This window comes from Melopsittacus undulatus, chromosome 17 (assembly GCF_012275295.1).
Source record: "Melopsittacus undulatus isolate bMelUnd1 chromosome 17, bMelUnd1.mat.Z, whole genome shotgun sequence".
Classification (NCBI taxonomy): Eukaryota; Metazoa; Chordata; class Aves; order Psittaciformes; family Psittaculidae; genus Melopsittacus; species Melopsittacus undulatus.
Genome location: NC_047543.1, coordinates 3,387,051 through 3,414,215, shown reverse-complemented (window position 1 = coordinate 3,414,215; position 27,165 = coordinate 3,387,051). Strand labels below are relative to the sequence as shown.

The 27,165-nt window shown below is 45.4% G+C and overlaps 1 protein-coding gene across 1 annotated transcript in view; it reads right to left on the bottom strand.

The window, feature by feature from the left end:
* Window positions 1–343: 343 nt before the first annotated feature.
* Window positions 344–27,165, bottom strand: part of NPEPPS (aminopeptidase puromycin sensitive) — a 32,352-nt gene continuing 5,530 nt past the window's right edge. The window contains exons 2-23 of the mRNA XM_034070003.1: window positions 24,477–24,561; window positions 17,506–17,583; window positions 16,365–16,486; window positions 15,381–15,488; window positions 14,071–14,271; window positions 13,528–13,624; window positions 13,389–13,422; window positions 11,941–12,055; window positions 11,564–11,728; window positions 11,132–11,236; window positions 10,809–10,869; window positions 9,884–9,993; window positions 9,227–9,290; window positions 8,510–8,649; window positions 7,850–7,984; window positions 6,130–6,349; window positions 5,373–5,515; window positions 4,560–4,616; window positions 3,984–4,091; window positions 3,622–3,777; window positions 3,466–3,513; window positions 344–1,289 (exon numbers count right to left, since the gene is read on the bottom strand). Coding sequence (XP_033925894.1) covers window positions 1,137–1,289; window positions 3,466–3,513; window positions 3,622–3,777; window positions 3,984–4,091; window positions 4,560–4,616; window positions 5,373–5,515; window positions 6,130–6,349; window positions 7,850–7,984; window positions 8,510–8,649; window positions 9,227–9,290; window positions 9,884–9,993; window positions 10,809–10,869; window positions 11,132–11,236; window positions 11,564–11,728; window positions 11,941–12,055; window positions 13,389–13,422; window positions 13,528–13,624; window positions 14,071–14,271; window positions 15,381–15,488; window positions 16,365–16,486; window positions 17,506–17,583; window positions 24,477–24,561 — 2,505 coding nt within the window. The 3' untranslated portion in view covers window positions 344–1,136. The remainder of the gene's footprint in view (window positions 1,290–3,465; window positions 3,514–3,621; window positions 3,778–3,983; window positions 4,092–4,559; window positions 4,617–5,372; window positions 5,516–6,129; window positions 6,350–7,849; window positions 7,985–8,509; window positions 8,650–9,226; window positions 9,291–9,883; window positions 9,994–10,808; window positions 10,870–11,131; window positions 11,237–11,563; window positions 11,729–11,940; window positions 12,056–13,388; window positions 13,423–13,527; window positions 13,625–14,070; window positions 14,272–15,380; window positions 15,489–16,364; window positions 16,487–17,505; window positions 17,584–24,476; window positions 24,562–27,165) is intronic.

Here is a 27,165-nt window from a genome sequence, read left to right as displayed (position 1 = left end):
TGTCATTAGAGGGTGTTGTGCCCGGTTAGTAGACCACGCTGCTTTGGGAAGGGAATGATGGCATAGAGCTTGGACTTCATCAGCACGTCAGTCATCACTAATTTAAGGCTTCTGAATCAGATTACCATGGACATCACAGAAAGGAACAAGAAGCTACTGTTGCTACGGCCAGGAGGAGCTTGGACAAGCTGGGGCTTTGAGGCAGGTTCATGGTGTCTGGAGGAGGAGAGACCTGCCCCAAGAGCAGCCAGGAGAACCAGCCACACAGGAGTCACCTCCTCATCTGCATGCATGGGGAGGATGCGGTTTAGGGAGGGGGGGTAATAAAGAAAACCCAAACAAATTGCATGACTCTTTCTCTTCTTTAATGTGGCTATGAAAGATGTTTCCTTACAATCCCGTTATCTCTAAGAAGGACATCAGCAAGTGGATCCAAGGAGGAAAACCGAAGAGCAACAGAACATTTTGTCTTTGTGCTGAGAGGTAACACAAAAGGGAGGGAGCTCACTATCCTGAGGTTTGGGGGGGGGGGGAGGCTGCAGGAACATCTCTCCCCAAAACCTCGCGCTTCCAATGATGCACGGACTCTATGTGATACCAGCTACCTGCCTTCCCCAGCGACCTGCTCCACACCGCCACGCTCCGAGGCATTCACCCATTCCTGCCCCAGGCTCGCCCCAAATTCCACTGACCCAGAAACCAGTGGTTTCCTTTGATTTAAGCTTGGGTTTGGGAGGGGAGGGTGTAAAACAAGAGAACATCTGTCAAGAAGTGGCAGGATGGGGGGTGTTAAATAGTTGAACCACTGACAAGGCTTGAGGAAGTTTCACAGTTTTGTTATGCTCTAGTTTATTACTATCATATTTACACATTGTTTTCTCTCTCTTTTTTTTCCTTTCCTTTTTTGTGTGTGTTTGTGTGGTTGGTTTTTTGTTTTTTGTTTTGCTGAATTGCAGAGAATTTGACTGGGATTTCAATCTGGAGTGTGAGCAGGAACCAGTTAAACTACATTCATTGTCCAATCCCCACTGGCTTGAGAAAAAGACTCCAAATTCTTGGCCTATGAATCAGGTGTTGGGTGGCTCCTCCCTCTCCCCATGAGGCGCAGCAGGACTGCAGCAGGGGCATGCACAGCTTCACACCATGGCTGGTGGGGCCTTGCGCTGCAGGAAGTACTGGTGGATGTTGTCGGCGTCCCTCTTGAGCCAAGCTGCATTGAGCAGGATGTTCTCACAGCACTGCTGCACTGTGCGCTCTGCTGATGGAGCTGGGTGACTCTCAAAGAAGGCCTGCATGGAAAGCACACAAGCATCCATCAGGGTGGAAAAGAGGCACAGGGGAGATCAGAAGTCACTGAGTTCCCCATATACAGCCATGGGAATGAGGTTCTAACGTCTGAGCACTCATGAGACCCAACTGTGTGCAGTTCTGGGGTCCTCAGCATCAGGACTTGGAGCTGTTGGAGCAAGGCCAGAGGAGGCCACGAGGATGAGCAGGGGCTGGGGCAGCTCCCGGATGGAGCCAGGCTGAGAACATTGGGGCTGGAGAAGGTGCATGGAGACCTCAGAGCAGCTTCAGTATCTGAAGGGGGCTACAAGGATGCTGGAGAGGGGCTCTGCATCAGGGACTGGAGGGATAGGACAAGGGGTGATGGGTTCAAACTGAAATAGGGGAAGTTCAGGTTAGATCTAAGGAACAAGCTCTTCCCTGTGAGGGTGCTGAGGCGCTGGCACAGGGTGCCCAGAGAAGCTGTGGCTGCCCCATCCCTGGCAGTGCTCAAGGCCAGCGTCTTGGGCAACATGGTCTAGTGTGAGGCATCCCTGTCCATGGCAGGGGGTTGGAACTGCATGATCTTAAGGTTCTTTCCAACCCTAACTATTCTATGATTCTATGCCCACAGTTCTGCTCCCACCAGCATCACACACTGAGGTGATTCACAGGGTGCTTGTCGAGTTTGCAAGATGGGCAATTTCAGGTAGAGAAGGAACAGCAAAATGCTCCCATTTCCCCCCTCAGGAAAAGCAGCATTTCTCTACCACCTCCTGCCCCACCTTGTCCTTGCTGCCAGCGAGCAGCACTTGAAGAGATGAGTTCAGTCCCTCATTGGGAAGCAACAAGCGAGCAGCAAATCAAGTGTGTATTTCTGGATACTTGGAAGAAGACACTAACAGAAGCCTCGAGTCATTTTGCAGGAGCCATTTGTCTGGGTATCAGATTGCTGAGCTCTACCTAGGCCTCTTTCCAAGCTGCATAATGACCTCCAAGCACCAGCAGCACTCAGGAGTTGTGCTCAATAGTCTCACATTTCTTCCTCCAGAAGCAACAATATCGATCCCTTGCAAACAGCTGAAGAAACTGCACCAGAGGCTGCTGTGACTTTGCATTTTAGGGTTGGTTAAAGGGCAGAACAAGCTGGCATGGCCAGGAGCCATCCCCCTGCTCATGCAAGCAGGCTTTGGCAGATTAGCCCACCCTCATGTCTACTACAGGGTGACCTGGAGACTCAGCCGCATGAAGTACACCAGTTAAGTGTAAGGAAGCATCCTGAAAGCAGCTGTGATTTGGTCTGGGAAGTGGTTTGTAAAGTGTTAAGAATAAAAGAACTATAGAGGAAGATTCCTCTGTGAAATCCCTTCTGCTCCTAAACCCTTTCTAAGAAGAGATCACTGGGCGATAAACATTGATGGATGGAGTTCATGGCTCAGCTTGTCTTTTCAATAGGAATCCCTCCCAAGCATTTCCCTAACAGGAAAGTGATAATTCAGGGTCATAACTTTAAGTTTCTTCTTCCAAAGAGTCCCTGGAAATGGGCAGAGAGTAAATGACAAAAGCTACCCACATTGGCAGAGCTCTGCCAAGCTCAGTGCCTGTGCTCCCAAGCACAAGGGGATGCTTGAGCCCAGCACTGAAATCCCATCCCCTTGAGCCACCGACTTCACAACAGACTCTCTACAACCACGTTCATCTGCTTTGCATCAAATCCTTGCTCTTAGCACCCAGCACAGATGATCACATAAAGCTTTTTAACATGGAATTTAACCAATTCCTGCTGTGTTAATTCGCTTGGGTGCTAGCGCCATCAGCTCTAAACATGTTGTATCAGTCTGGGGAGGGAGAAACTGGCAGCTTGAGTTTCAGCTTACTACAGAAGTTGTGACAGCTACTGGCTTTACTACAGTTATCTTTAAAGGTTGTCTTCTGGGGAGGCTCAAAATCCCTGCCAGAAACTGGGTTGGCTTTGCTAGCACTTTAAATGAGTGAAAGCAATGAAATGGGCATCACATTGCTCTGAAAATGCCCATTTAACACCTTTCAATAAAATAACTCAACCTGAAGCAAGCTGGGAACTGGGCAACAGGCTAGAGCCACAGTTCAAAGCACAAACTCATGCCTCTCCCATCAGTCCAGGGCACACAACATCTGTCACAGATGAAGTTCATTGCTCCTTTCCTTACAATGTCTTACCTTAACTTCTGCAGCCATTTTATCATTTGCAAATCCATCCACTGTTAGCTGAAGGAAAAAACACCACATTAACCAAAGGTACGCATTTAGCATTGCAGATCTAGCAGTTTAGGTTTGGTCCTGTACGCGAACAGGGCTTGTCTCAGCTGCACGTACCTTTATTAGTCTGGATATTAAGAATCCACCTTGGTATCGATTATAAAGTTCCTCCCAATTGTCCCTTACAAATTTCCAAGCAGCTTTCCTCCCCTGCTTGCTGCCTCCAGCTACTCCACCAATAACAGATACCGTGTCCTGGGGACGTACCTCTTCCTGAAGGTGAAAGTGTAGACAAGAGTGTTCCAACAAGTACAACATCCTGGCTTTATGCACTTCTACATCGCATCTGTCAACACCACCTTCATCTTTCCCTCCCAAACTCCAAGATTTAATCCTTAAGGCTATTCCTCCTATTCTAATGCATTCCAAGCATTCTGTCAGCAGAGGTGAAGGAAGCAGCAGCTTTCTCAATGACTTACTGAAAGTGCAAAGGTGAGAACTTTTTGAATCAGTTCTGGTTGAGAGATGGCTCCAAGAACTCGCTCGATTCGGTTCTTCTCCTCCTGCATGTCTGCTTGCTTGTGAAGCTTCAAAGCCAAAGGGAGTAATATTAGTGCACAGGATTAAATGCTGTCTTCTTACCCAGCACTGAACTAGAGCTGCTAGATTAGTTGTCAAGGGTCATACAGGACAAATTGAGCTTGTTCATGAATCATCCTGCAGCCCTCCACGTTACAGACCTCATTACACGTGCATCAGCAGAAATTACCAGTAGTGATAAACTCATCTTCACCACTAGATAAGGTCAAGTAGGACCACACCTCCCAGCAATGAGAAAGAATCCTAAACTGAGAGCTGCAACACTCCACTAGGTGGCAATTTCCTACTACACACGGACCAAGGAATCCCATAAGGAAGCCCAAGAGTTCACATCATCTGTAGAACATCAGCCTGAGCCTGTGTGCAGACAAACTGTGTCTTACAGAAGCTTGTAGGGGGGAATATTTAGCTTCTCTTTGCATAAGTTGGCAGTGGTAACGAAAGTGTGCACTCACCTTCAGCATAGTGTCTAAAGTAGTACTATCTCCATGCTTCAAAATAGTTAGATATACCTAAGACAGAGCATAAACAAGGAAGGTCCTTCAAAACCCACACTTTCAGAAATGCAGCCATCAATTTCTACATGTTTGGGGTAGATTTTGGACAAGTGAACAGATCTGGCACTGATCCCTTTCATGTTAAAAGTGGATTTGAGAGATGCATCAACTCCTTCAGCTCTTCCTCAATTTCAGCGTGATTTTGGTAATTTCAACCACAGCAAAACACTACAAATAGAGATCTTTGTACCAAGCTACCCCTAAGTATTAAGTACTTCATATATACTCAGGCCATATCCACTATAATCCACTATGCAGAGACTTTGTGCTCTGCAGAGACAAGCTGACCACGATGCTTTTGAACCTGGAGGATGCAGGTGGGTAGTGACTGGATGCAAGTGAGTAGAAGTCAGCTCAAGTTCAGCACTGCACTTAAATAAGTCTTCAGAACCCAAAAAGCAACATGCTCTAGAGACCAGAGTTGCCCTATGGCACTCAGTGTGGGTATAGCTGAGCTTATGAGTTAGGACTATGTGTTGGCCATGAGAGATGAGGCTTACTTGATTCAAGAGACACAGAGATGCTTGTACCATGCACCCCAGTATCATTTGCTTCATAACTGGACTTCAAGCTCCCACTACCTCTGCCAAAATCAGCTCGTCCCGTACCTTGCTTCTAGCTTCCCTATTCTTGGAAATCCAAGAGCTCAGTGCACACAGCCCTAAGACAGAAGGGAGGGCCTTTAGAGAACCAACATTTACAGTAACCTACAGGACTCCTCAGATCAGCTGACAGCACATGCTTTCCTTCCACATGGTCCTTAAATCGGCGTCGGGCTTCTTCTAATGTCGCCTTGTGCCCAGCTTTTCCTAGTTTGCCCAAGACCAGCCCTCTCAGAAGTGCATCTAGATGACCTAATGAGTGAGGAGCAGGAGGAAAACAGTATTATTTGGAGACACAATTCAATAATTAAGTGTTCTTCTACCTAAAGTCATCAAGAAAGAGCTATATAAGAATCCTTCCACGTGCTTGAGGATATCTAAAGAAACCTTTTCTCACCTTCCTTGGTGCCAGCTGGAGAATACATTGATTTTTTTGGGGCAAGAGGGTCAGGAGAAGATGATTCCAGCCCAAACACAACAGGCTAGGCCTGTAACCTGACCGAAGGCAGTACTAGTAACCATTTGCATCTACAACAGGGCTAGCTTAGGGCTAGCTTAGGGCTAACAAGTAAACATGCACACACATGGCTTTCCACCCTTGCAGTATCATGAGTTTTAGGCACTCCAATAGATGCAAAGCTAAAGGAGATACGTAATCAGTCAGTGACCATTTCAGCTTGTGCCTGACAACAGGGGGTTATTGTGGGGGTTTGTGTTTGTCTGTCTGGTTTTAAGCATGGAAACACCCCTGAACCTGCTTCAGCCTCTTCTTCCTCCCTTCTCTCCCCGCTCCCAACATCTTGATGGCTGATTTACACAGGAGTTTTCCAAAAGCACTACTGGATTTCAGAGCATAAGTTTCCTACCCTCTCCAGGTTTGGGGTCCCATCCCAGTCTCTCCCCTATTGGTGAAAAGACATCTTTCACGAACACCTGGATTTCCTCATAGAAGTCTGTGTGGGACAAGAGAGTTGAGAGAATCTCCAGGTTACAGCTGAGGTCGCTCCACACAGTATAATTGGGCTCATTCACAAAAGCTTCCATGACTTTTAGAACCTCTACAGTGCTAATGATTCCAGCTCGGGCCTGGGAGAGGAAAAGACACAGATTAATGTTACTTCCAAAGAGAATTAAGCCATTTAAGAGCACATCACATTATTTTATAGCCTTCAGTTTGCACAGCCTGCACATAAACTCTGTTGCGGGGTTCTGCCAAGAGGAGTTAACACTGGAGTCAAAGCACCTCATGGCACATGATGCTTTTTATACCCAGGTAAGCACTTTACAAGGAGTCAGCTACACAATTCTAAGCACATTTTACAACCAAGAAACAAGAGGAGGAAATAAAATGACTTAACAGAATTGCAGCAATGCTGGCAAGCACAAGCAAACCCCCAGAGTTATTCTCAGCCACCCACCACCAATCTTCTTTTAACTCAAAACTGTAAAGATTTAGAGACTGAAGGTTTGCTCTGGGAGAATGAAAAGCTGCAGAAGTCATCTTTGCTTCCTGCTGCACCCATGAAGCAGTACAAGAAGTACCACTGCCTTTGCACCCCTGCCAGGGAGAGCTGATGTGAACAGCTTTACAGAGGCAGGAAAACACCTCTACACTTAGTGCAGTTGATAATACCTCCTGTAGATGCCTCCAACCATTTCTGTTAATCTGGAACTAGACCAGTAATTTATGGTACTGGAAAAGAGGTGAAGATCAATTTTTATTATCTAAGCTATATTCCTATGATAAAACCATGATTAATACTGAAACCAAAAGAGGAGTCTAACACAATGTTCCTACCTGTATGATTTGCTCATTGGGTTGCCCAGAGAAGCTGGGGCTGCTCCATCCCTGGCAGTGTTCAAGGCCAGGTTGGACACAGGAGCTTGGAGCAAGCAGCTCCAGTGGAAGGGGTCCCTGCCTGTGGTAGGGGTTGGAACAGGATGAGCTTTAAGGTCCCTTCAACCCAAACCAGGCTGGGATTCTATGGTTTGGGAAACAACTCAGGCTGCAGTCTCAAACCCCTTCAACTAAGCCACAACAGGAGTTACAAGCTAGAGAAGCAGGGTAGCAAGCCCACATTTTTAGAAGTCTCCATTCACTTGCTGACTAGCAAGAAGAAGAAACACACTGTGAAATGCAGAGTACAGCAGCTGATGGTTCAGAGCTGGCAACAGCAGCTTGGGGGGCAATCCCAGTGAGAAGCCCCAGCAGGCACCTCCTCCAGCAGAGGCCAGTTACAAGCCCAACTGCATAAGGCACATGGTGCTGACAGGGGTTGATAAAGGCAAGGGCATCACTGAAATCTCTTTATTTTGAGGAGTTCAAGAAAGGAGGTCCTCAAAATGATTTCGGAAGTAAGAACCCTACAGTTCTTCCCCTCCAGAGTGCAACAGGAGTTCTAGACACTGCTTCCATAGGGGTTAGGTCTTACACGACAAGTTACAACTTGTCAAGGTAATAGCTGTGATGTATGCAATAACCCTAAAGGCACCTTGCCTCCAGAAGCTGAGGCTGCCTCTTCAGACACCCATTTTCTGCAGTTTCTGTAGCTCTCCTATGAAACAGAGCAGCAAAGGGTTGCTTACCAGAGAGAAAAGATCATTCTGCAGGCCAAGCCTGTCCACAGGGGGTAGGGAGAGGTCTTTGATGGCTGGTATTAAACTCTCCAGCATGTCAGGGCTATACTGGGTACGGTAAAACCCAACTGTTCCAAGGTTTAACTGAAAAGTACCAAAAGAGTGAGAAAGAATTAGAAGTAAGGAACCAAGGAGGAAATGCTTTTTAGTTTATGGCCCATGACACCTTTCAGTTTGTTTGGTGTCTGTAATAGACCTCAACCCACAGATTTGTACTCATCTGCCTACAGCAAAAGCCTTCCCACTAATGGAAGATGAACAGGACTATTTTTGCTCAGGATGGATTTTAACTAAACTGGGGCTGCCACAGGGCACCAGGAAAGCCTCCCCCGCTCCCAGTTCAACTCAAATGCTACCTCTGGTTGCACACTGGTTTTATGGTTTGGGTTTCCATAAGGTTCAGGTTTTCATTGTCTAGACTGGTCTGGGAAGGCAAATGACTACACTAAGTGTTACAGAGTATTCAGTAGCAGCACAGAGAGTCCCTTCCATAAGGAAAACAAGACTGCAGGGGAGGGGGGAGAATAAAGAAGAGGTAAATGAGAAGTCAGGGAACCTGGCAGTGGCAAACTTCCTTCTAGGAATATGTTCTCCTTGGTGTCAACTCACCTTCACCCACTGGTCTGGTTTGGTGTCCTTCAAAACCAAAGTGAGCTCTGGTTTGTCCATCAGTATTTGCATTTTGGCACAGGTGGGGTCATCACTTGTACAAATACTTATGGGGACCATCCACATGGGCAAATCCTCCCCTGAAAGAAGAAATAGCAAACAGGAAGGCCTAAGGACAAAGAGAGGGTGCACCCACCACTGAGATACCCTGCCTGACGTTCAGACAAGGCTCAGCAGCAGCTGAAGCAAGGCTACTTAGACTGAAATCTAAAAAGGCACAGATCTGAAGGAAAAGGGCAATTCTGGAGCTAAACCCCAAGAATCTCTTAAATTCCCTTTCAAGCCAAACGCTTTAATTTCTCTAAGCATGGAAGTTGGGTGGAATCTGTGTCTGCAGACAGTTCTGCCTGCTCCCAGAGGCATTTTTATCTCAGCACTTCTCTAAAGCCAGCAGCTTTCACAGCTCCTCAGCACCAACCTTAAACTGGCCATCAGCAAAGCACCTTGGAATGAAACCCAAACCAAAGGCTGCAGAGGAACGCTGTTCTCCATGCAAGGAGGACATGGAAACCACATGTGAAAGCAGTCGAGCTTGGCTTTTCTGCTAATAGAGACTTCAACACCCGAACCCAAGCAGAGCACCTGCCTGTGGTTTCATCCCTGCTATTGCACTGCAAGCAGTGAACACACCATTCCTGCTCTTAGCACTCATCTTACCAGTATATGGTCCACTGGCACAGAATTTCTTCTGGACTAACTTCAGCACTTTGTCATCTTCTTGCTGAGGGAGGGAAAAGGGAGGGGAAAAGAGAGAAAGGAATTCTCAGAACATCTCAGCTTCTCTATATCACAATCCATTCCTGTCCCTCTGTTCAAAGGAGTAACTTATACTCCTCTAGACAAAGGAGCTACCTCAAAAAACCATTCCAAAGCATTCATCCCTGTTACTGTTAACACACACATACCCCATTCCTCATTTGAATCTGACTGACTTCAGCTTCCAGGCAGTAATCCTCACTCACCCTGCAATCTTGTAGAATAAGCACAACTGAACTGGAGGGAGAAGCAGAACGTGTGGCAAAGGGAGCTAAGGCAGATATGCCCTCCCCCCTACACACATTTCACACACAAAGAGGCAAGAGGCAAGGTCAGCAAACTCCCAGCACATGATCTAGAGAGCTTGTGGAATAACTCTGTGCTGCTTTGCATTAGGTTCCTCAAGCGAGCTGCACTTCCCCTCTCTTCAACACAGAACTGTCACTCAGCAGTGACCCCCTGTGCTGCCTCCTGATCAAAGAGGGGGATTCAAGTAACTGGGTGCTAAACACAGACCTTGCAATCTGAAGTGCTGGAAACCACACAGTTACGATTTACCTGTTCAGCTTCCACATAAATGAGTGGAAATCCCATTTGTTTGGTCCATGTGTTCATCACAGCAGCAATAGGTTTCCCACTAACTTCTTCCAGGCTTTCCCAGAGATCCTCTGCAGAAGAAAAGGCAAGACTCTGGGAGCCCTGAGCCAGACATGTCAGGCACTATTAGGGATACTCCATGGGCACTGCATGGGGGAGGCTGTATTGCTACTCCTGTTTGCCCTTCATGTTTTGGGTTGTGCTTTTATCAAACCATAACAAGTGATAGGCAAGAAAAAGGCAATAGGTTAAACCACTCGTGGGGGGAAAAGAGGGATAAGAAACCTTCTTTACTGCTCAAAAAATGCAACCGAGACACATTGTGACAAATGAGCAAAAAGGGGCATCAAACATTCAAAATGGTAACTAGAAAAAGCTTTTCCTTAAAGCTTTTCATCTGTTATGCCAAGAGCCGATCGAACAACAGGGGCTGGTTTTGGCTGCTAGAGCACGATGTTCCACTTCCATATTTATGCCTGCTACACAAAAAGGGTTCGAGTAAAGAAAGCGCTGCGAGATGTTAGGGAAGACTTTGAACTGTTTAATCATACATGCAATCAATACTGCGAAAGGAAGCTTGCAAAAAGGCTTACTTGGCAAATCAACATACTCCATTTCTAAATTAGATTAGTACACAGATGGGGTTAGCAAGGGGAAATGCAGCGCTTGCAGATTACCCCAGCCACGTACTCCTGAGACAGAGAACCCTTAAAGGATGCTGAGTTCTGGCTGTGCAGGGTACTCATTGTAGGGAACCAGAAACAAGCTCCCTGCATTTCAGTTCTTTCGGGTGGAAAAGCAGCTGTCTGAGAATCCATCACTTTAGCACTAAAGATTTGTCCCCAGAAATCACTTCTCTATAAAGCACATCACCACCACCAGTTACCTGTAGCTGCATTCTTCTGTTGGAACTTCTTTAAGTACAGATTCATTCCTTTCCGAAAGTCCTGGAACACACAATTGAACATGTAATGGCACCAGGAGGGAGGGGTTTCAGTCCTCCCTCCACACTGCATTTGCATTCAAGAATCAGCCAAGGAATCTTAGGATCAGTACATACATCTGTAACTCCTGCTCTTTCCCACTATCTTAGTTCTCCTTGGTAAGTTCAAAGAGAGCCCAAATACAAATCATAGATTTAAGAGAGTTGTTTTTACTGTGAAAAGATTTGACAATCTATATTTGGCTTTCTAACAACGATCTTTTTACCTCATCACCAATGTAGTCGTGTAGCATTCGGATTACAGATGCTCCCTTGCTGTAAGAAATAGCATCGAATATTTCATCTACTTCGGAGGGATGGCCAACACTAACCTGTGGTAAATGGGATAATTCACAGTCAGAACCATGTTAAGGGCTGTTAAGGTTTTGATTTTGCTTGTTCTAGAGTTTAAGGAGCTGACTTCTCCCTGTAGAAAGCCCATGCACATCCATCACTAAACTACCTTAGTGGGTTATCTGCCCCCAGGCTGCTAAGCTTCTCCACATATGGCTGGGTTAGGATTGGTTTATAGGTTAAACATACTTTAACTCAGGTTTTGGTATTCAATCGCATAGACTTTGCTCCAATCCTTTGGCTCAATGCTTATCCAATGCAAAAAAACCCCAGTGGAAATAGAAGGTAAAAGAAGACAGAATTACTTCAATAGGATGACTGTTGTCTAAGGCATCAAGCTCTTGAGCGCGTGTGTAATCAGCAGAAACAAACTGAGTCCAGATATCATACTCGGGGAAACAGTGATCTACACAAAGGTACTCAATCCAGGAGGCAAATCCTTCATTCAGCCAGAGGTGGGTCCACCATTCCTGGAAAGAGAAGATGGCAGAATGAAGAACTAACTTCCCAACAGCTTCGTGTAATCCACAGTAAGTCTAGTAAAGAGGGAAGTGGTAATAAAACACTAGTGAAATATTTGCTTTCAATATAGCATGCCTGCTATAAAGGAACACTTGAACACACACATATGATACAAAGCACACATCAAAGAGAACTGGAAGAACTTGTAACTGTTAGATACCATGGTCACAAGGTTTCCAAACCACTGATGAGCAAGTTCATGTCCCACGACCAGAGCAACCCACTGGCGAGATGAAGAACAGGAATTTTTGGGGTCAATGAGCAATGCAGTCTCCCTGTAGTTAAGAGAGAAGGAAAACTGAACAGAGTGGTACATGCCCAGAGAATAAAACGCAATCAAAAGTAGGTTAAATGACCTAAGCAAGCTAAAAAGTGATCAGTGCAACTGAGAAAAACCAAAAGCTGTTTCAGTGTAGACATTATTTTGGGAAGTTCCACAGCTGTTGGAATGCTTTGGAGCAGTAATTCCTTATGGCATGCAAGAAAACCAGCGCAAAAACCCAGGCAGGAACAAGAAAGCTTTTTCCTTCATTTATAAAATAGCTCACCTACATAACCTAGGACCCTTAACTCCCTTTGCACTGCACGATGGATGCACAGCAAGTCTCTCCCTCCCTCATCCCCAGAGGAATTCCAGCTCTTCCAAGTGCACAACCAACCGTGTTACACTCACCACTGCACACGAGTGTCCACACAGGGCACACACATGTAGACACACAAGCACTCCCTAGGTCAGGCACACAAGCTAGAACCCCCCTGTGATGAGCAGGACTTGGTGGCTCACTCAAAGGGGATCTCAAAAGGGATGGTGCCTGCAGGTTCAGCCAACCCAAAGGGATGGAGCAAGCGTGGCAAACAGTGTATGGAGGGGAGGAATTAACAGCACAATGGGGTTTTTTGATACAAGGAGCAAAACAGCAGGTTTCATCGGCACTGTGCTAAGCAGACAAGTAGATCTGGGTTTAGTTTTCAGCCTGGGCTCAATTTCCCATTTCAGTTTTTAAGGCCAAATTAAAAAGTGTCGCAGAAGAAATCCCAACTATTCCAGGCTTTAAAGTCCAAAGCTGACAAGAGCGATGCTGTCCAAAGTGGAAGGAAAAGCATTCTAACAACGAGCACAGAGTGGAATAATATCAAGCAAAAGTACAGAAGCTTGATCAGCCGAAGGAAACAAGCAAACTGAAAAGGAAGGCAAGTCCTTCGTTGCCATTTACTTGTCTCCACATGGTTGTACTGTGGGTGTAATTTACCAACTGGCCTATGACATACAGTAACTCTTCCAGCTGTAGCAGTGAGTGCATCACTTTTACAGGGTGGGGGGGAAAGGGATGAAGAAAGTTCTGCTGTGGAACAGGCAGTGCTGCCAGACCACTTCAACACCTCACGCCCTTGCACAGTGGTTGTACTAACTCATTCTGGCCTTCCTAAGGGTTGTACAATGCACGCTGCTGCAGAAGTCAAATTCATCCAAACCGAAGCGAGAGTTGAAGGTATTTACTCAGTCTTAGTTGGGATGATACCCAATAATCACAGCTGCCTACAACTAATCCAATTACTTCCAAGAATTAGTGAACAAAGAGGGGGAAAGACAGTATTTTAACAGCATACCTATAAGTAACAAGGCCCCAGTTCTCCATGGCACCTTTATAAAATAAATACAAAGGTTTATTGATATTGATACACACCTCTTCCTAAAGGTTTGAAATTCAAATAAAAGACAGTTCATCAATAAAGTGAGTTACTTTACCAGCAGCAAAGTCTGCAATAGCTATGAGATCAATTTTAGGAAGAGGGTAAGGAACATTGAAGTAGTCCTTATAAAAAGGCAGAGTTTTAGCAGCAACCTGTAAGAAATGAGAGGAGAAATGTTATGTTAACTTAGAACAATTGGTGTAACTTGGAAATTTATGACTGAAACTGCCCTGAGAAAGCAGCAGACACAAGATTTCTTCCAGAAGCCCCATTCCCAGCTTCCAGAGCACAATGGTTTGGAAGATTCCCATCCCCTTTTTCTCCCAGGCTGTAGCCCACCCTTCAGCATTTCTCATCATCTTTGAGCCCAAGTCTCCATCACCAAATCAGAGCTGAACTAAACCGTATGTTCTTGTCATTAAAGACATCAGTTTGCCCACAGCTGCCGTTCTCTTTAACACCAAACCCAGTCTCTCTGAGCCATTAAAGCAAACAAAAGCAGCCTCACGAGCTCTGTGTGGACCGAGGTAACTGAAGGAGGAGTCCAGGCTGGCGGAGATCACTGCAGCAGGACCAAAGTCACCCTGAGCACATTTACCTCTAATGCAAACTTTCCTTGCTCTGCTTTGCCCACAGGAGTGTAAACACGCACTAAGACACCATCCAGGGACCTGGCCTCCACGAAGTCATATTCTCCCACCACAAACGCTACGAGATAGGTGGACATTATCGGGGTCCGGGCAAACTTCACTTCCACCAGGTTCTCATCGTCCGGGTATGGCTTCCTGTCAACAACATTCTTCCAACAGGAAAGGGAATGAGTTAGTTTTGTGGAAGTGGAACTGGGTTCCACAATCCCTTTCAGTAACTGCTCCATCACTATGAGTCATGCCTTTAAAAACGAACGGACTCCTCTGACAATGATTTTCAAGATAGAGATCATGATGTAGTTCCCCTTCCGAACTAAAAACGCCCCGTCACCATGGAAGTGGACTTTCAGAGCTTACATTCCATTACTATGGAATGCATATTTCATATGCTAGCTATAAGCTGCTGGCCTTCAAAGAAAGTATTGGCCACATCCCAGTAAAGCATCAGGCTTTCGCTTTTAAATCATAGAAACAAAGAATAACAAGGGTTGGAAAGGACCTTAGGATCATGCAGTTCCAACCCCCTGCCATGGGCAGGGATGCATCACATTAGAGCAGCTTGCTCCAAGCCCCTGTGTCCAACCTGGCCTTGAGCACTGTCAGGGATGGGGCAGCCACAGCTTCTCTGGGCACCCTGTGCCAGCGCCTCAGCACCCTCACAGTAAAGAACTTCCTCCTTAGATCTAACCTGAACTTCCCCTGTTTCAGTCTGAACCCATCACCCCTTGTCCTATCGCTACAGTCCCTGATGAAGAGAAACAGAAACCACAACCACGTGGCCAGAAACCATAACCACGCGGGTGAGGTCTGCCTTTACAAGTAACAATGAAAGTCGGCTACTGGCATTAAAAAGCCTATTTTTAAACTGACTTGCTCTTCTCCAGCAACATAATCTAGGTACATGCACCATATATCAAGTCGCAACCTGTATTTGTGACTGAGATACATCTACTTGCATGCTTTATCCCAGAAATTCCCTGGAGCAGAAAACATGCTTATTTATCTCTGGTGCTTATGTAGCTATAACAGCTACATCAACACACAAAGGCTTCTTTTCTTTGCAGTCACTCTTCATCAAGCAGCACATGGTTTGACATATGCTAAGAGTTTTTCAACCCAGCACCGCTGTGGTCTGTACAACCTGGTTGGGTTTTGGGCTAGGACCTGACATTGCAATCTCATCACACACTATTAACCCTCAAATAACCAGGTCCTACAGCTTCATTTCAAATGGTTTGCTCACACATCAAGAACTTACCATATTGGACAAAGCTACTCTGTCTTTAGGAACCACCAAAGAAATATCAAATGTTGCTTTAATGGCAGGTTCATCCCAGCAAGGGAAAGCTCTGCGAGCATCAGTAGCCTGAAGGAAACAAAAGAGCATTAAACAACCAAATGGCAAGAGATTGTGGCAGTAACACACAAGAGGAAAACGCAGCACGTTTTAGAGGCAAGGAGTTGGATGGATGCTGGCAAGTCATTGGTGTGGAGCCTCTCCACTGACACTCTTGACCTCTGCGTGAAGAGCATTTTATTCTGATTTCCCTCTTGGTTTTAAGGAAGAATAACAAAAAGCAGCTGAAATGAGCTCTGTGCTCTGATGGAATTCTACAGGCGGAGTGGAATTCAGCAGAGTCATGACAGAAGCAAAGCTCAGTCATGTGAAAGCAGAGAGGGCACCCAGGCGTTCACAGACCGTACACACAAGACCCCCCAGTTGTGTTCTGTCAGCACACTGAGCCCATGAAACATTCCATTTGTACCAGGGAAGTGCTCCCTGTTTTTATGTAACCAGGCAGATAACTATGGGATTATAATTCTGTCGTGATGTCCAGGGTTTATGTAACACTTAAGGCAGAATCTGGCTCATATTTTGGATGTCGTTAAGATACTGAGATAAAGGCAAAGTGTCCTATTAATATAATAGACTTCATAAAGGCAAGTTAGACAGAGGTATGTGACTACATCTAAATAGAGCACTGTTCTTAAACACTGCTATTGGATATATACGATGCATCTCACATCAGCATGATCCTTAGCTGGGGAATTTGCCAGATCCAGAATTTACTGACCTTGAATTCGCAACATAAAGGCTGGGTTTAGTATTATCCCTCCACACTAAAGGCAAGTTAACCTAGTGAATAGAGTTAAAGCTGGGAAACTGTGTCTTTGTTTCTCCTAAGTGTAAATCCTGTGTTAAGAATTACATTCTCCCCCCAAAGAAAAACACAGCCCATACCTCAAACTGAGTGACAGCAGCATAGCGTGTGTCTCCTGTAGGGGTGGTGTATTTACTTCGGTAAAACCCTTTCATCTTATCATTCAGCTCCCCTACAAAGTCTATCTTTAGTGTCCCTGTCCCTGTAACAGAAACAGATGAGACATCGTTAGTCATATGTGCCAAATGGAAGGTTTATTTGGTGTGGACCTTCAGGCCAGGCCACTCAGCTCATGTCCCTTCAGCTCATCCCCAGCCATCGCTTCCTTTGCCAGCCTCCCTCAAACCCTTCACTCTCCTTCCACAGAAGCAGCTCCAGTAGAACAATGCAGGCAGAGCCAGACTCACCACAGCATTTGAGCACTGACCAGCAAGCAGAGGCTGCTGCAGACCTCATCTCGTCTTCTAAACACAATGCAATAACCAGGAGCACCTCCTTCCAGCCAGCTGAGATGTCCCATCCCACAATCCTTACCTTTGAGTAAGGCTGGCAAATATAGAGGTGGCTACTCCATAATAACAGCATCCTATGAAATGCACTCCAAGAGCCAAGATAGAGCACTGGCTGCATTCAAGCTCCTAATTCAAGTAGTCTCAGGATTTACTCTGCCTTCAATGTCTCAGTGCAAAAGGGGAAACCCGATCTTGATCAGGGATGCAGCATGCCAACACCCCATAGAATGAGACACGAAAACTCTATCACCCTCAAATCTTTCTACTTGTATTGGTCAGGATGAACTAAAACTGCTTTAATCAAATCAAGGAGCAGAGTTTCAATGGAGAAGCTTCGCAGAACAAAAAACTGCAGCCTTTCAAACGAATTAGTATGGTCATGCCTAAGAAAATACTGCAGTAATTTGGATCAGCTCCTCTGTGGTAAGAGGAAAAGAGAGCCTCAGTAGTTACCATAAAACAGCTTCTGAGCCTAACTTCCAAGAGCAGGTACAGAATTAGTCACCTGAGGTGTCGGAAGCAAACATCAGCATTAGTGAAACAGCATCTTCAACTCCAGATGCTTCACAAACTGACTTAGAGTGAACAGACTCCCCAGGGAGCACTGTGGTCCCAGTCAGACTTCAGGGAAGACAGAGCTGTCCTACTCCAGCTTTCCTGAGAGCAAATGCCTTGAACACATGGCTGAAAGCATGAAAATAGCTCTTACCTTTCTGAAGAGTACTGGGAAAGGAAAGAGTAACCTTTTCATCCTCATTTTGATAGTTGAACCCTGTGGCATGTACCTCTGAAACAGACAAACAGACCACTTGGTTTGAAATAAGGCCTGGAGATGTTCTGAGCATTTAAAATGAACTGAATCAGCCAAATCCAACAACATGCTTCTGCATAATCCAGAAAGATACAAATGCAAGCAACCAACGAAACCTGGCAGTTGGAATTAGATGGTCTTTAAGGTCCCTTCCAACCCAAACCATTCCAAGATTCAGTGATTCCTAATACAAGCTGCTTGTCCCAGGCCTCTCACATCACTCAAATCAAATGAAAACACACCTGGGATCATGAAACGGTTCTAGGAACCTTTATAGGTACTTTGAAATTGATTTAGGAAGAAAGATTCAATGAACAGCTTCAGTTCTCTGCTGAGGTAGACACTATCTTTGAACGGTCACAAAGGACAAAGGATGCTGGAAAGTGTGGTGATACAGGAACATCCTAAAGGAAAAACCTTCCACTCTATCAGCTCCTTCCTTACGTGGAATTCCGAGGAACAAAGCTTGTTTGAAACAACAATTTAACGTACAATGACCTGTTTCCATGCTCAAGCCTCACTGCAAGGATCCAGGTATTTGGTTTCAGAGGCAGCCGGAGCACGCTCATGAGATGTTCAGTTAAGTTGTTCCATATGTGACAACAGGAAACATGTTTCCATTCTTCTAAAATGTAAAGTGCTATTTATTCTGGAATAGCATGATTTCAGCCTTAACTCGGAGTTAATACCAACCTCTGCTCACAGAGAACAAATGCAGGAACTGCATGAATGCATTAGTCTTAACTACTGGTTTCACAGGGCTCTGCTCAGTGTTTAATCAGAGCTAACCACCATGCCAGGGTACATAATCCCTGAGTGCTTACAATAAAACAACTCTAGTTGTAAAAGAAAATACAGTACAGAAACAAATTCAAGGAAAAAAATGTCCTTTAGAGGGCCAAGTAGAAGCACAGGTTTGTACCGAGGAGCTCCAAGACTTCAACTCCAAGAGGGATCAGATGGACCATTTTAAACAGAATACATGCCAAAGACATCAAAATGCTAGCAAGCATTGGGCAGTGAGCAACACAAAGTCGAAGTTCAGCTTTGCTTCGGAACACTGAGGCAGGAAAGGAGATGATATAAGAATCAGAGAGAAGATATACAGGGAACAATGCTAATGTACAACATCCCAGTGGGCTTCCCAGCAACAGGGAATGGAGCTGACTGCTGACTACACCTAGAGCCACTGAATTTTGACCCTGGCTATCTTTAAGAGTCCAACAGACAACAAACCTGTTCTGCAATAGCATATTAGTGACCTCGGGCAGGGCTGGATACCTGTTGGGAATTCATGTTAGGCTTCCAGGGAGGAATCCTGGTGCTGGACAAGCTGCAGAGCGGAGCTGGCAGCCCCTGGTCAGAGGCTGAAGGAAAACCTGAGAAATGCCTGATAGAGATCAGTACAAGAATGCAGAAACGCTTCCCCCCTCTGTGTGTGTGTGTTTCAAATGACCACAGCAAACCAAACCAAACCCATTTTTATCTTTTTACAGCTTCTAATGGAAACAATCTGATAGCAAAGACAAACAATACCATGACTTGAGGATCATAGTTCTAACCTACTGAAACTGAGAAATACAGAAGAATGTGGGTTATGCAGATCTTCTGCCAAAGGTTGACAATGGAGATCAAGTTTCCCCCTCCTCCTATCCCAAAAGTGAATTCTTCTTTGGTGTACTGGAATTTGGAGCTCTGGTATGTTATAACCTTTATAACCTGCACTAGGAAAGCCATAGGAAAGACAGAGGCAAACATGCCCAGTGCTGGAAGAAGGAAGACCTTTAGGGTTTATTTGCCTCTGGGAAAACACCATGTAGAAAGCAAGCTTGTTTCAAAGGGCTTCTCAACCTGACTTTTCCAGTGTTACATCCCAATTACACCAAGGTTAGAAACAATGTTTAAACAAGTTACAGCTTAAATGGGCTGGAAACAGCCAGCTCAGGAATGATGCCTTGTGCTCCCAGCGCAGGCTGATCCCACTCCCCACTGAGGAGGCAGAGCTGTGTGATACCCCAGCCCTGCTTGTCCTGACCATCTCATGAACACCTAAAAGCTTTATCTGCCTCCACCACAAGGTAATGCTCATTTCCAGCTTCACAACATGGGTACTCCTTTAGGAATTGGTGTCTTTCCACGCCCAGCTCCAGCAACTTCTTGCCATTCCCAAAGAGAAGCTGCTTATCCATCAATTTCCAAACTAGCAGAATACAAATGAAAGATTCAAAGATACTTTCTTTTTTATAAACTATTCAGTGCCATTAATTTAATCCAGAGGAAAAAGAACCATGGAAAGCCATCAACAATACTTTTTGTTAAGAGTTTAAGGGAACTGCTTATAACAAAGATGTAATTGCAGTAAGAGGCTGTCTGAATTCCTCACAGCATTGAATACAAAAGCTCCTGAAGAGAACAACACAATTTTGGCAGCCTGTGAACTTTGGAGAGTTTGGCACGGCAAGGTTGCAAGTTAATCACTAGCACATTAGTACAGAGCCTGGACCAAGCTGCATGAGAAAGGAGAAAGCTGTTAGTGCTCCATGTCTTTGGGAAAGAAACAGCATAAAGATCCCATCTCACAGCTCTCCCCAGCTCGGAGCACTCCGGATCAGAGTTGACAATAGCACTGGCAAGAAATCAGAGTCCCTCCAAAGAGGCCTTTCTGAAACTGCACAGCAACCAGAGTACAGCAGCTGGGCTCATGAACTGCTGTATTACGTGCTTATACACGGGGATCCCAGCCAGAGAGGTTTGAAGCAGCAGCAAACGCACACGTATTTCAACGTGAAGATGAAGCCAAGTGCAAGAGATGGTGTTTTTCCAAGCAGCCCTCATTCCATGACATGGAGGGGTCCCTGGTAGTTAAGGTATGGTGGCTTAATGAACTTGCAGTCATCAACTGAGCTGCAGTGAGTGTGTACGTTGCTGCTCCACCTGCAAATCAAGCACGTTAGCTTAAAACAACTACGTGTTGACACAGCACATGCTGAGCTCCTCCAGCATCATCAGCCACTGAACTATGCTGACACAATTCCCTAGAACACGAATGCTTTCGAGCCCTTCCCCATCTCTTGGGTTTGAAACCAGGGGTTGTAAAATCCTTTCAAGGAGGCAGAGGTATCCGATATTCCCAAACTGTCCCTGCCAATGCAGCCCAGGCCTCCTTAAAAACCCCACTATTACACATTCTGTCACGTCAAGCCCTCTCCAGAAGAGGGGATGAAGATGAGCTTTTCTACAATGAAAGGTTGCACAACTGGCTTAAACAAATCTAGTTTGCCAAGGGCAGAGACAATAGCCTCATTTTTCCCACCTGGCCCCAGCTGCATGTTCCCATTCTCTTCTTTCCACTGGCATCCACATACAATCATTGGGGTCAGGAGGTGATGTGTCTCCAAGCTGCCCTTCTTTTTTCCCTTTGCAGAGGCAGTTTTTAGCCAGGGCAGTTTCCTGATCCACAGGGATGCTCTGCAGTGCAACCCTGAACTCCAGCAGATGGGAGGGAGTGAGGACAAGCATTGCTTCCCCTTCACTGCAGAGCCATTTCAGGCCGTGTGGTGCTCATGGTGCTGTGGTTGTGCTCCCAGGCCAGGGGAAAGCATTGCTTAGATACACTTGGGGCACACTGCTCAGCTTTCCATAAGCACTAGAGATCAGCCACAGCTTTGACATAATCAGCACCCAGCAATAGCACCCAAGCATGTTCCAAACATTAAACCAAATTCACTCCATGATTCCTGCTAAGCAAACATCACTATGGTTGCTTCTCATTTTCCATGAGAAACTGCCAACTACCACCCTCCAAGCATCTCTAAACTGAAGAAGCTGCTTTAGATCCCGCTGTATCTGAAGGCTTTCCAAGCTGAAGACAATGCAGCTCACTGATTATGACTCCATCACAATTTCACAGCCCCTTAAAAGAGAGATTTACAGGACACTCCAACTACTGCACATGAAACTCAATCCCCTAACATTAAACTGAAGAACCAACCAGCTCCAGAATGACTTTTCAGGTCTTCATTTAGCTGAACAAAGTCAATCACTTGGACAGAGCATGTGCACACCTAAGTGCTAAGGCTGCACTATAGATATCTGACTACTAAAAAGTAGCTTCTGGAATGAACAAACCCAATTGCTCGTTCTGAGGAGTGGAAGGAGCTGGTCATGACTTCAGCACTGGAAAACTCAAAGTCTTTTGAGTAGCTTTGTTCCATTACAGCAATACCTGGCACAAACAGCAAATCCACAACTTCCAGTTCCAATCACTACACTCATTTTGTGATGAAACAGGATTTTTCAACACTGAAGCACTAACTGAAGCACTAACCCTAACCCATCTCTCCCAGTTTATTATTCACTATCACTCAATTGTGGATTATGCAGTGTCATTTTTGACTTTGATTTTAAAGCTCCCTCAGCTTCCCATCAAATACTGGGCAATAATCTGATTCCCCTGCAAATCTGCATTAAAGTTTCACATTCAAATCTCAGTTCTAGTCTCTGCTGTATCCACCTTTAAAAGATGTGAATAGGAGGGGAGGGCCTACAGTGGTAGCCAAGTTGTAGCCTACAAGGGCCCACAGTGGTAGCCAAGGTTCCTGTCGTACAAGTCACAGTGTCCTCAAGACTACCAAGAATTATTAGGGAAAGAATCAGCTATTCTGCACCAACATCACAAGCTCACCTGCACAAACAAGGGAAAGGGACCCCTGGACAAGAAGGACTCTTTTCCACCCAGCTACTTCTCAGAACAGAGCCACACTTGAAGGAAGATAAGCAGCCGATTACCTTTTGTCTCACATTCACAAGAAAATGGGGGAGAAACTCTTCCCCACCCAGGTACAGAACTATGAGGATACAATTCCTCACTCCAGCCTTTAAAGGGGAAAATATCCCTAAGTTCTCCCTCATCTTCAAGTACTCTCCTATTGGTACAAGGCTCACCTAAGTAACTCAATCCAAAGGATGTGGCTGATACTCCTGTTGGTTCACTAGGCTGTATTTCAGACCCTGGTTTTGAGATCAGTTATACAATCCCTATCCAAAAGCTGCTCACAATAGGAGCGTTAGTAAGTCTGACTGGATCTGTATCAACAGGTGCCAGCAAAGAGCCTGCCAATTCCATGCAATTTTCCTTCCAAAGCCATGACACCAGCTGGCACTTTACCAAACTGAGAAATATGCTTTAACCCCATGAAGCCTGAGTATCACTACAGTAAACATGCAACAAAGCTGCACCTCGAGTACTGAGGCTACAACAACGAGCTGCACTTGTGTTACTTCATGTCCCAAGCTGTCTGAAAAAGCAGAATGGAGGAATTTAAGCCACAGACTCACTTGCAGTGTGCTTGGGTTTAGGTCTCCATTAAGCTCTACTATGGATACTCTGAAGTTAAGAGTATATGCTGCTAAAGGAAGAGAAAAACAGACCCCTCTGACAGGGAAATCAGCTGTGAAAATAACAAATACAATACATTAAAATAGAGATCCTCTCTATTTTATGTATTTTTCCTGATTTGACTGGAAAAAGCCTTTATTCCTAGGTACCTTTTCCCTTCATTTTCATTTTCTCAATGACAAAATAGGTAGTTTGGGCCTAGGGCTGGGTGGTAGGAGGAGCAGATTCCACACACGCTCTGCTATTACTACCACTCTTGTTATCACCTCATTACTCAGTGTATGAAATAGCTCCAGGAGCACTTAGCAACCTGGGGCACCCAATCAACTGAAGCTCACTAATGAAAGGCAAGCAGGAATGGAGCACCAGGGGCCAACCCCGAATGGAGCACGTAGGAAGCACTGCTCTGTTCTTTCACTAGCAAAGGCCAGTGGCCAGGCTCCAAGCTCTTTGGTAATACTCTTGCCTGCCACCCTCCCTCCCTGGAACTGCACTTCCTGCTGTGAGCTCTACTTTTCCACAACACACCCATCCAAGGCTACTTCCTTCAGACAAGAGCTCCCCATCCACCTAAGCACAGTGGTCTCAACTGGATTTAAGAAGCCCTCTGGTTTCTTTAATACTCTGTTAAAAATCATTCAAACCAATTTAAATGCAAGGACTCGTTGCAGACATTCTACTTGCCACATACAAATCTGTTACCCATAGGATCATGGAATCATCATAGAATCCCAGCCTGGTTTGGGTTGGAAGGGACCTTAAAGCTCATCCAGTTCCAACTCCCTGCCATGGGCAGACACCTTCCACTAGGGCAGCTTGCTCCAAGCCCCATCCAACCTGGCCTCACAGGGTTCTTCCCTGTGACCCTGCTTAAGCTCTTCTGCCTAAGAGCTCATCTCAATCTCCCTTCTGGCAGGTTAAAGCCATTCCCCTTGTCCTATCCGCACAGGCCCTTGTCAAAAGCCCCTCTCCTTTTCCCATGTTGCCTTACCCTTGCAGCATCCTGCTAGATGTCAATAAAGTGTTTTCTGTACTTTTTCAAACCCTTCCCGATGAGTGATTCCTGCTTCAGGCTATTATTGATGCATTCCTTATCTAAACCTTTGTCACAGATGTTGTCAATATTGCAAAGTCCAGCAGTACAGATCATGTTCCTACATGGCTATCCAGGATAAAGATAAATAATAATGTAGGAACAGTCAGACATCCTTTAGCCTGCAACACTCAGACACTGTGGTGTAGAAAGTAGATGTCATGGAAGCTCAAGGTAATGTATTTAAACATGATGCAAAGGGTAGCGATGACAAGAGAATGAAGGTTAGATAAGAAATTCTGTGCTTCCAGGGGTAGTTTAGCTTATCAAACTCTTACATAATGTCGCAATCTCAGTTGTTAACTGTTGGCAGCAGCATCTCACGTCAGAAATGCAATGGATTAACAGGTAAAAGCTCCAGCAACAAAGGAATCCTACCTTCATCTCCTTCCGGCGCATAGGAAGCTGTAATAATGTCAATGTCCGCACAGTTCATCACAATTTGGTTGGTTGCATTCTTCACCTGGAAGAGAATGATGAGCATCAAATGGTGCTGCCCTGGGTAGGCATTCCCACCTCCCTTTAACCCAACCCCCCTCTGCCATCAAGTGAAATCAAATTCAGTGTTTAAGAGCGGTCAAGAAAGAGATATTCCACTGCCTGCTCTCCCTTGTGGCAGAACACACACACTTGAAGCCTGTTCAAGCCATCCAGACCTACTTATTGAGGCTGGAAATTATTTAAGGGAACAGACTGCCTGTCAAAAACTGGTATGAGAGCTCGACAATAGGGGCCTTGTACATGGCTGGGAATCCAAGACCAATAAAAGTAGACAGAAAGCCTCAAGCATCCTTTCAGAGATGACTACAATCAAAGCTTTCGAACCCGATCTTACATCCTTGGGAGCTGCTCAGAAACACATCCTTGGGTACCGTGTGCTCAACTCACGCCACTGGAAGAACTCTTAGGTTGAAAACATCTGCCAAGAAATCTGCCTTTCCATCTTCCTGAAAGCTTTCCTTCTGCCAGCTCTTGGCTAGGCAAGCTTTGCTTTATTTAACAAGTGGCCAGCTCCCAGCGTAGTAATAAACTGTCTCGCTGCGCCAGCTTTCTATTTGGATGCAAGAGCTTGAATACAGAGGAATTCAAATTAAATATCAATTAATTACGATGGGCTAAAATATTTGGGAATTAAACTAGGAATTATTTAGGAACTTATGGCTGAAAGCACCAGAATCATCACATTGGACTGAACTGGTAACTCCGGTAGTCCAGGGTACAATCTCTAGCAGTAGGCAACACCTCTACAATAGAATTTCCACAACAGCCAACTAGAGTTTAACATAGGCACACAGGAATTGCTTCCTGCCCCAGATAGTAAGCTCCTTAGCCTAAGGATTTCTACCCCTGTCTTGGTTTTTTCACTATTATAACCTTAAAAAGCACTATTAACACCAGTTACCTATGTGTGTACACAGCAGAAACCAGCCGGACCACCCTGTGGTGGGAACTGGTTCCATCAAACGCAGAGCTCCCCTGTAGCAAACTGCTCTGCCCATGCACATCGAGTCACCACTCATCAGCCAAATGGAACTGCATTTATTACAAGCAAAGCCAAAACAAGAAGCTGAAGGGTCAGAGTTGAAGCTGACTTTATCACTCTGATGTAATGAGCTGGTACCTACACAAGGGGACTACACAGAAGCAGATATTCAGCCCTAAGCCGTTGTACATAGGCCCACTAAAGGAATAGTTCCTCTGTCATTTTGTACATAAAACCAAAATTCAGGCATAGTCAGAGGTAAGAGAGGCTTAAGAAATTTAAATACACAACTTAACAGGTGAACCTACATAGGTGAAGGGTCCATCGAGTTAACTAAAGGGCTAATACCAGATACTCCAGGGAAAGCCAACCTGGCTGACACAAGACAAACCTAACTCAGAAGATTCTTTCTAACCCCAGTCCCCACCTTGTCTCTGGCTTATTCCTATGAACAGAGCTGTGTATAACCTGTTCTATGTCAGGGTTCAGACTTTGACAAGCCTAACTCTTGGTGACTCTTTCCAAACCCTGCCTGTGAGTCACGCTGCAGTGCATTGCATGGAGCACAAGAGCTCCACGTTGCCTCTTCATGGTAATGAAACCAAAACAATGTCACCCTGATTCTACAACCACCAGCCTTGCAAAGCACAAAACCAGAAAGGGCAGCAGCTGAAGCTACACAGGTTAGATTTGATGCCTCTAGTACAGATTTAGCAGCCTGGTGTGCATGCAACTGAAGGATTACAACACTTTCCAGAACCTCAGATCAAAGCCCAGCACTTTTCATCACTACATGAGGGTTTGGGGTTTTTCAAGGTCTTCTAAAACACACACAAAAATGAGACTGAGAAAAGCTTTTTCTAAGTGTCTAAGAGGAGCCTTTATTCAATCTACAAATCCAAATCTCTCTGGATGAAGAATTCAAGATGCATCAAGAGTTGTCCAAATTGCAGACAATGCTGGGTTGAACAATAGGCTCCATCTTTAAAAAACAACCTCTTCTGAGGACAGCAGAACTCCCTCTGCAGCGCTCTGCCTGCAAACTAAGTTTAGGTTTAAGCAGAGACAGCTTCAGAGGTGCCTTCGAAAGGCAATTACAGGTTTTCAGGGGGTTTTCCTTACCTCCTACAAGCATCAAACCAGTTTTACAGGAGTGCAACCCAGCAGAGAACATTTAAAGGGGCCAAGTGAACCAGTAGCCTATAAAGTGTCTACCCCTCCAACTCCCCAAAACGAAGAGCATAATCCAGTGTGCAGATGTGACTGCTGACAGTGCACTGTGCAGAACACTCACTGAATTTGGTGGGGAAATCAGAGATGTCATGTTGGCACAAAGGCTGTGAGAGCCCCAGCCCTCTGATCCACTAAAAACCATGAAATACAGACACAAAACAAAGCTATAAACTGCCCAGCACCCTTCCAACCACTCATCCCACAAGAACCCATGCCCTAATGCTTACAGACACCAGAAAGATGAATGAATGTGTTTTGCTCTAAGTGGTACCTTGAAACTGCTTGGCCATTTCTACTAGTACTATGCTTTGCAAGAGAGATACTCTGCTCATGCAGTGCTTTTCATGAATT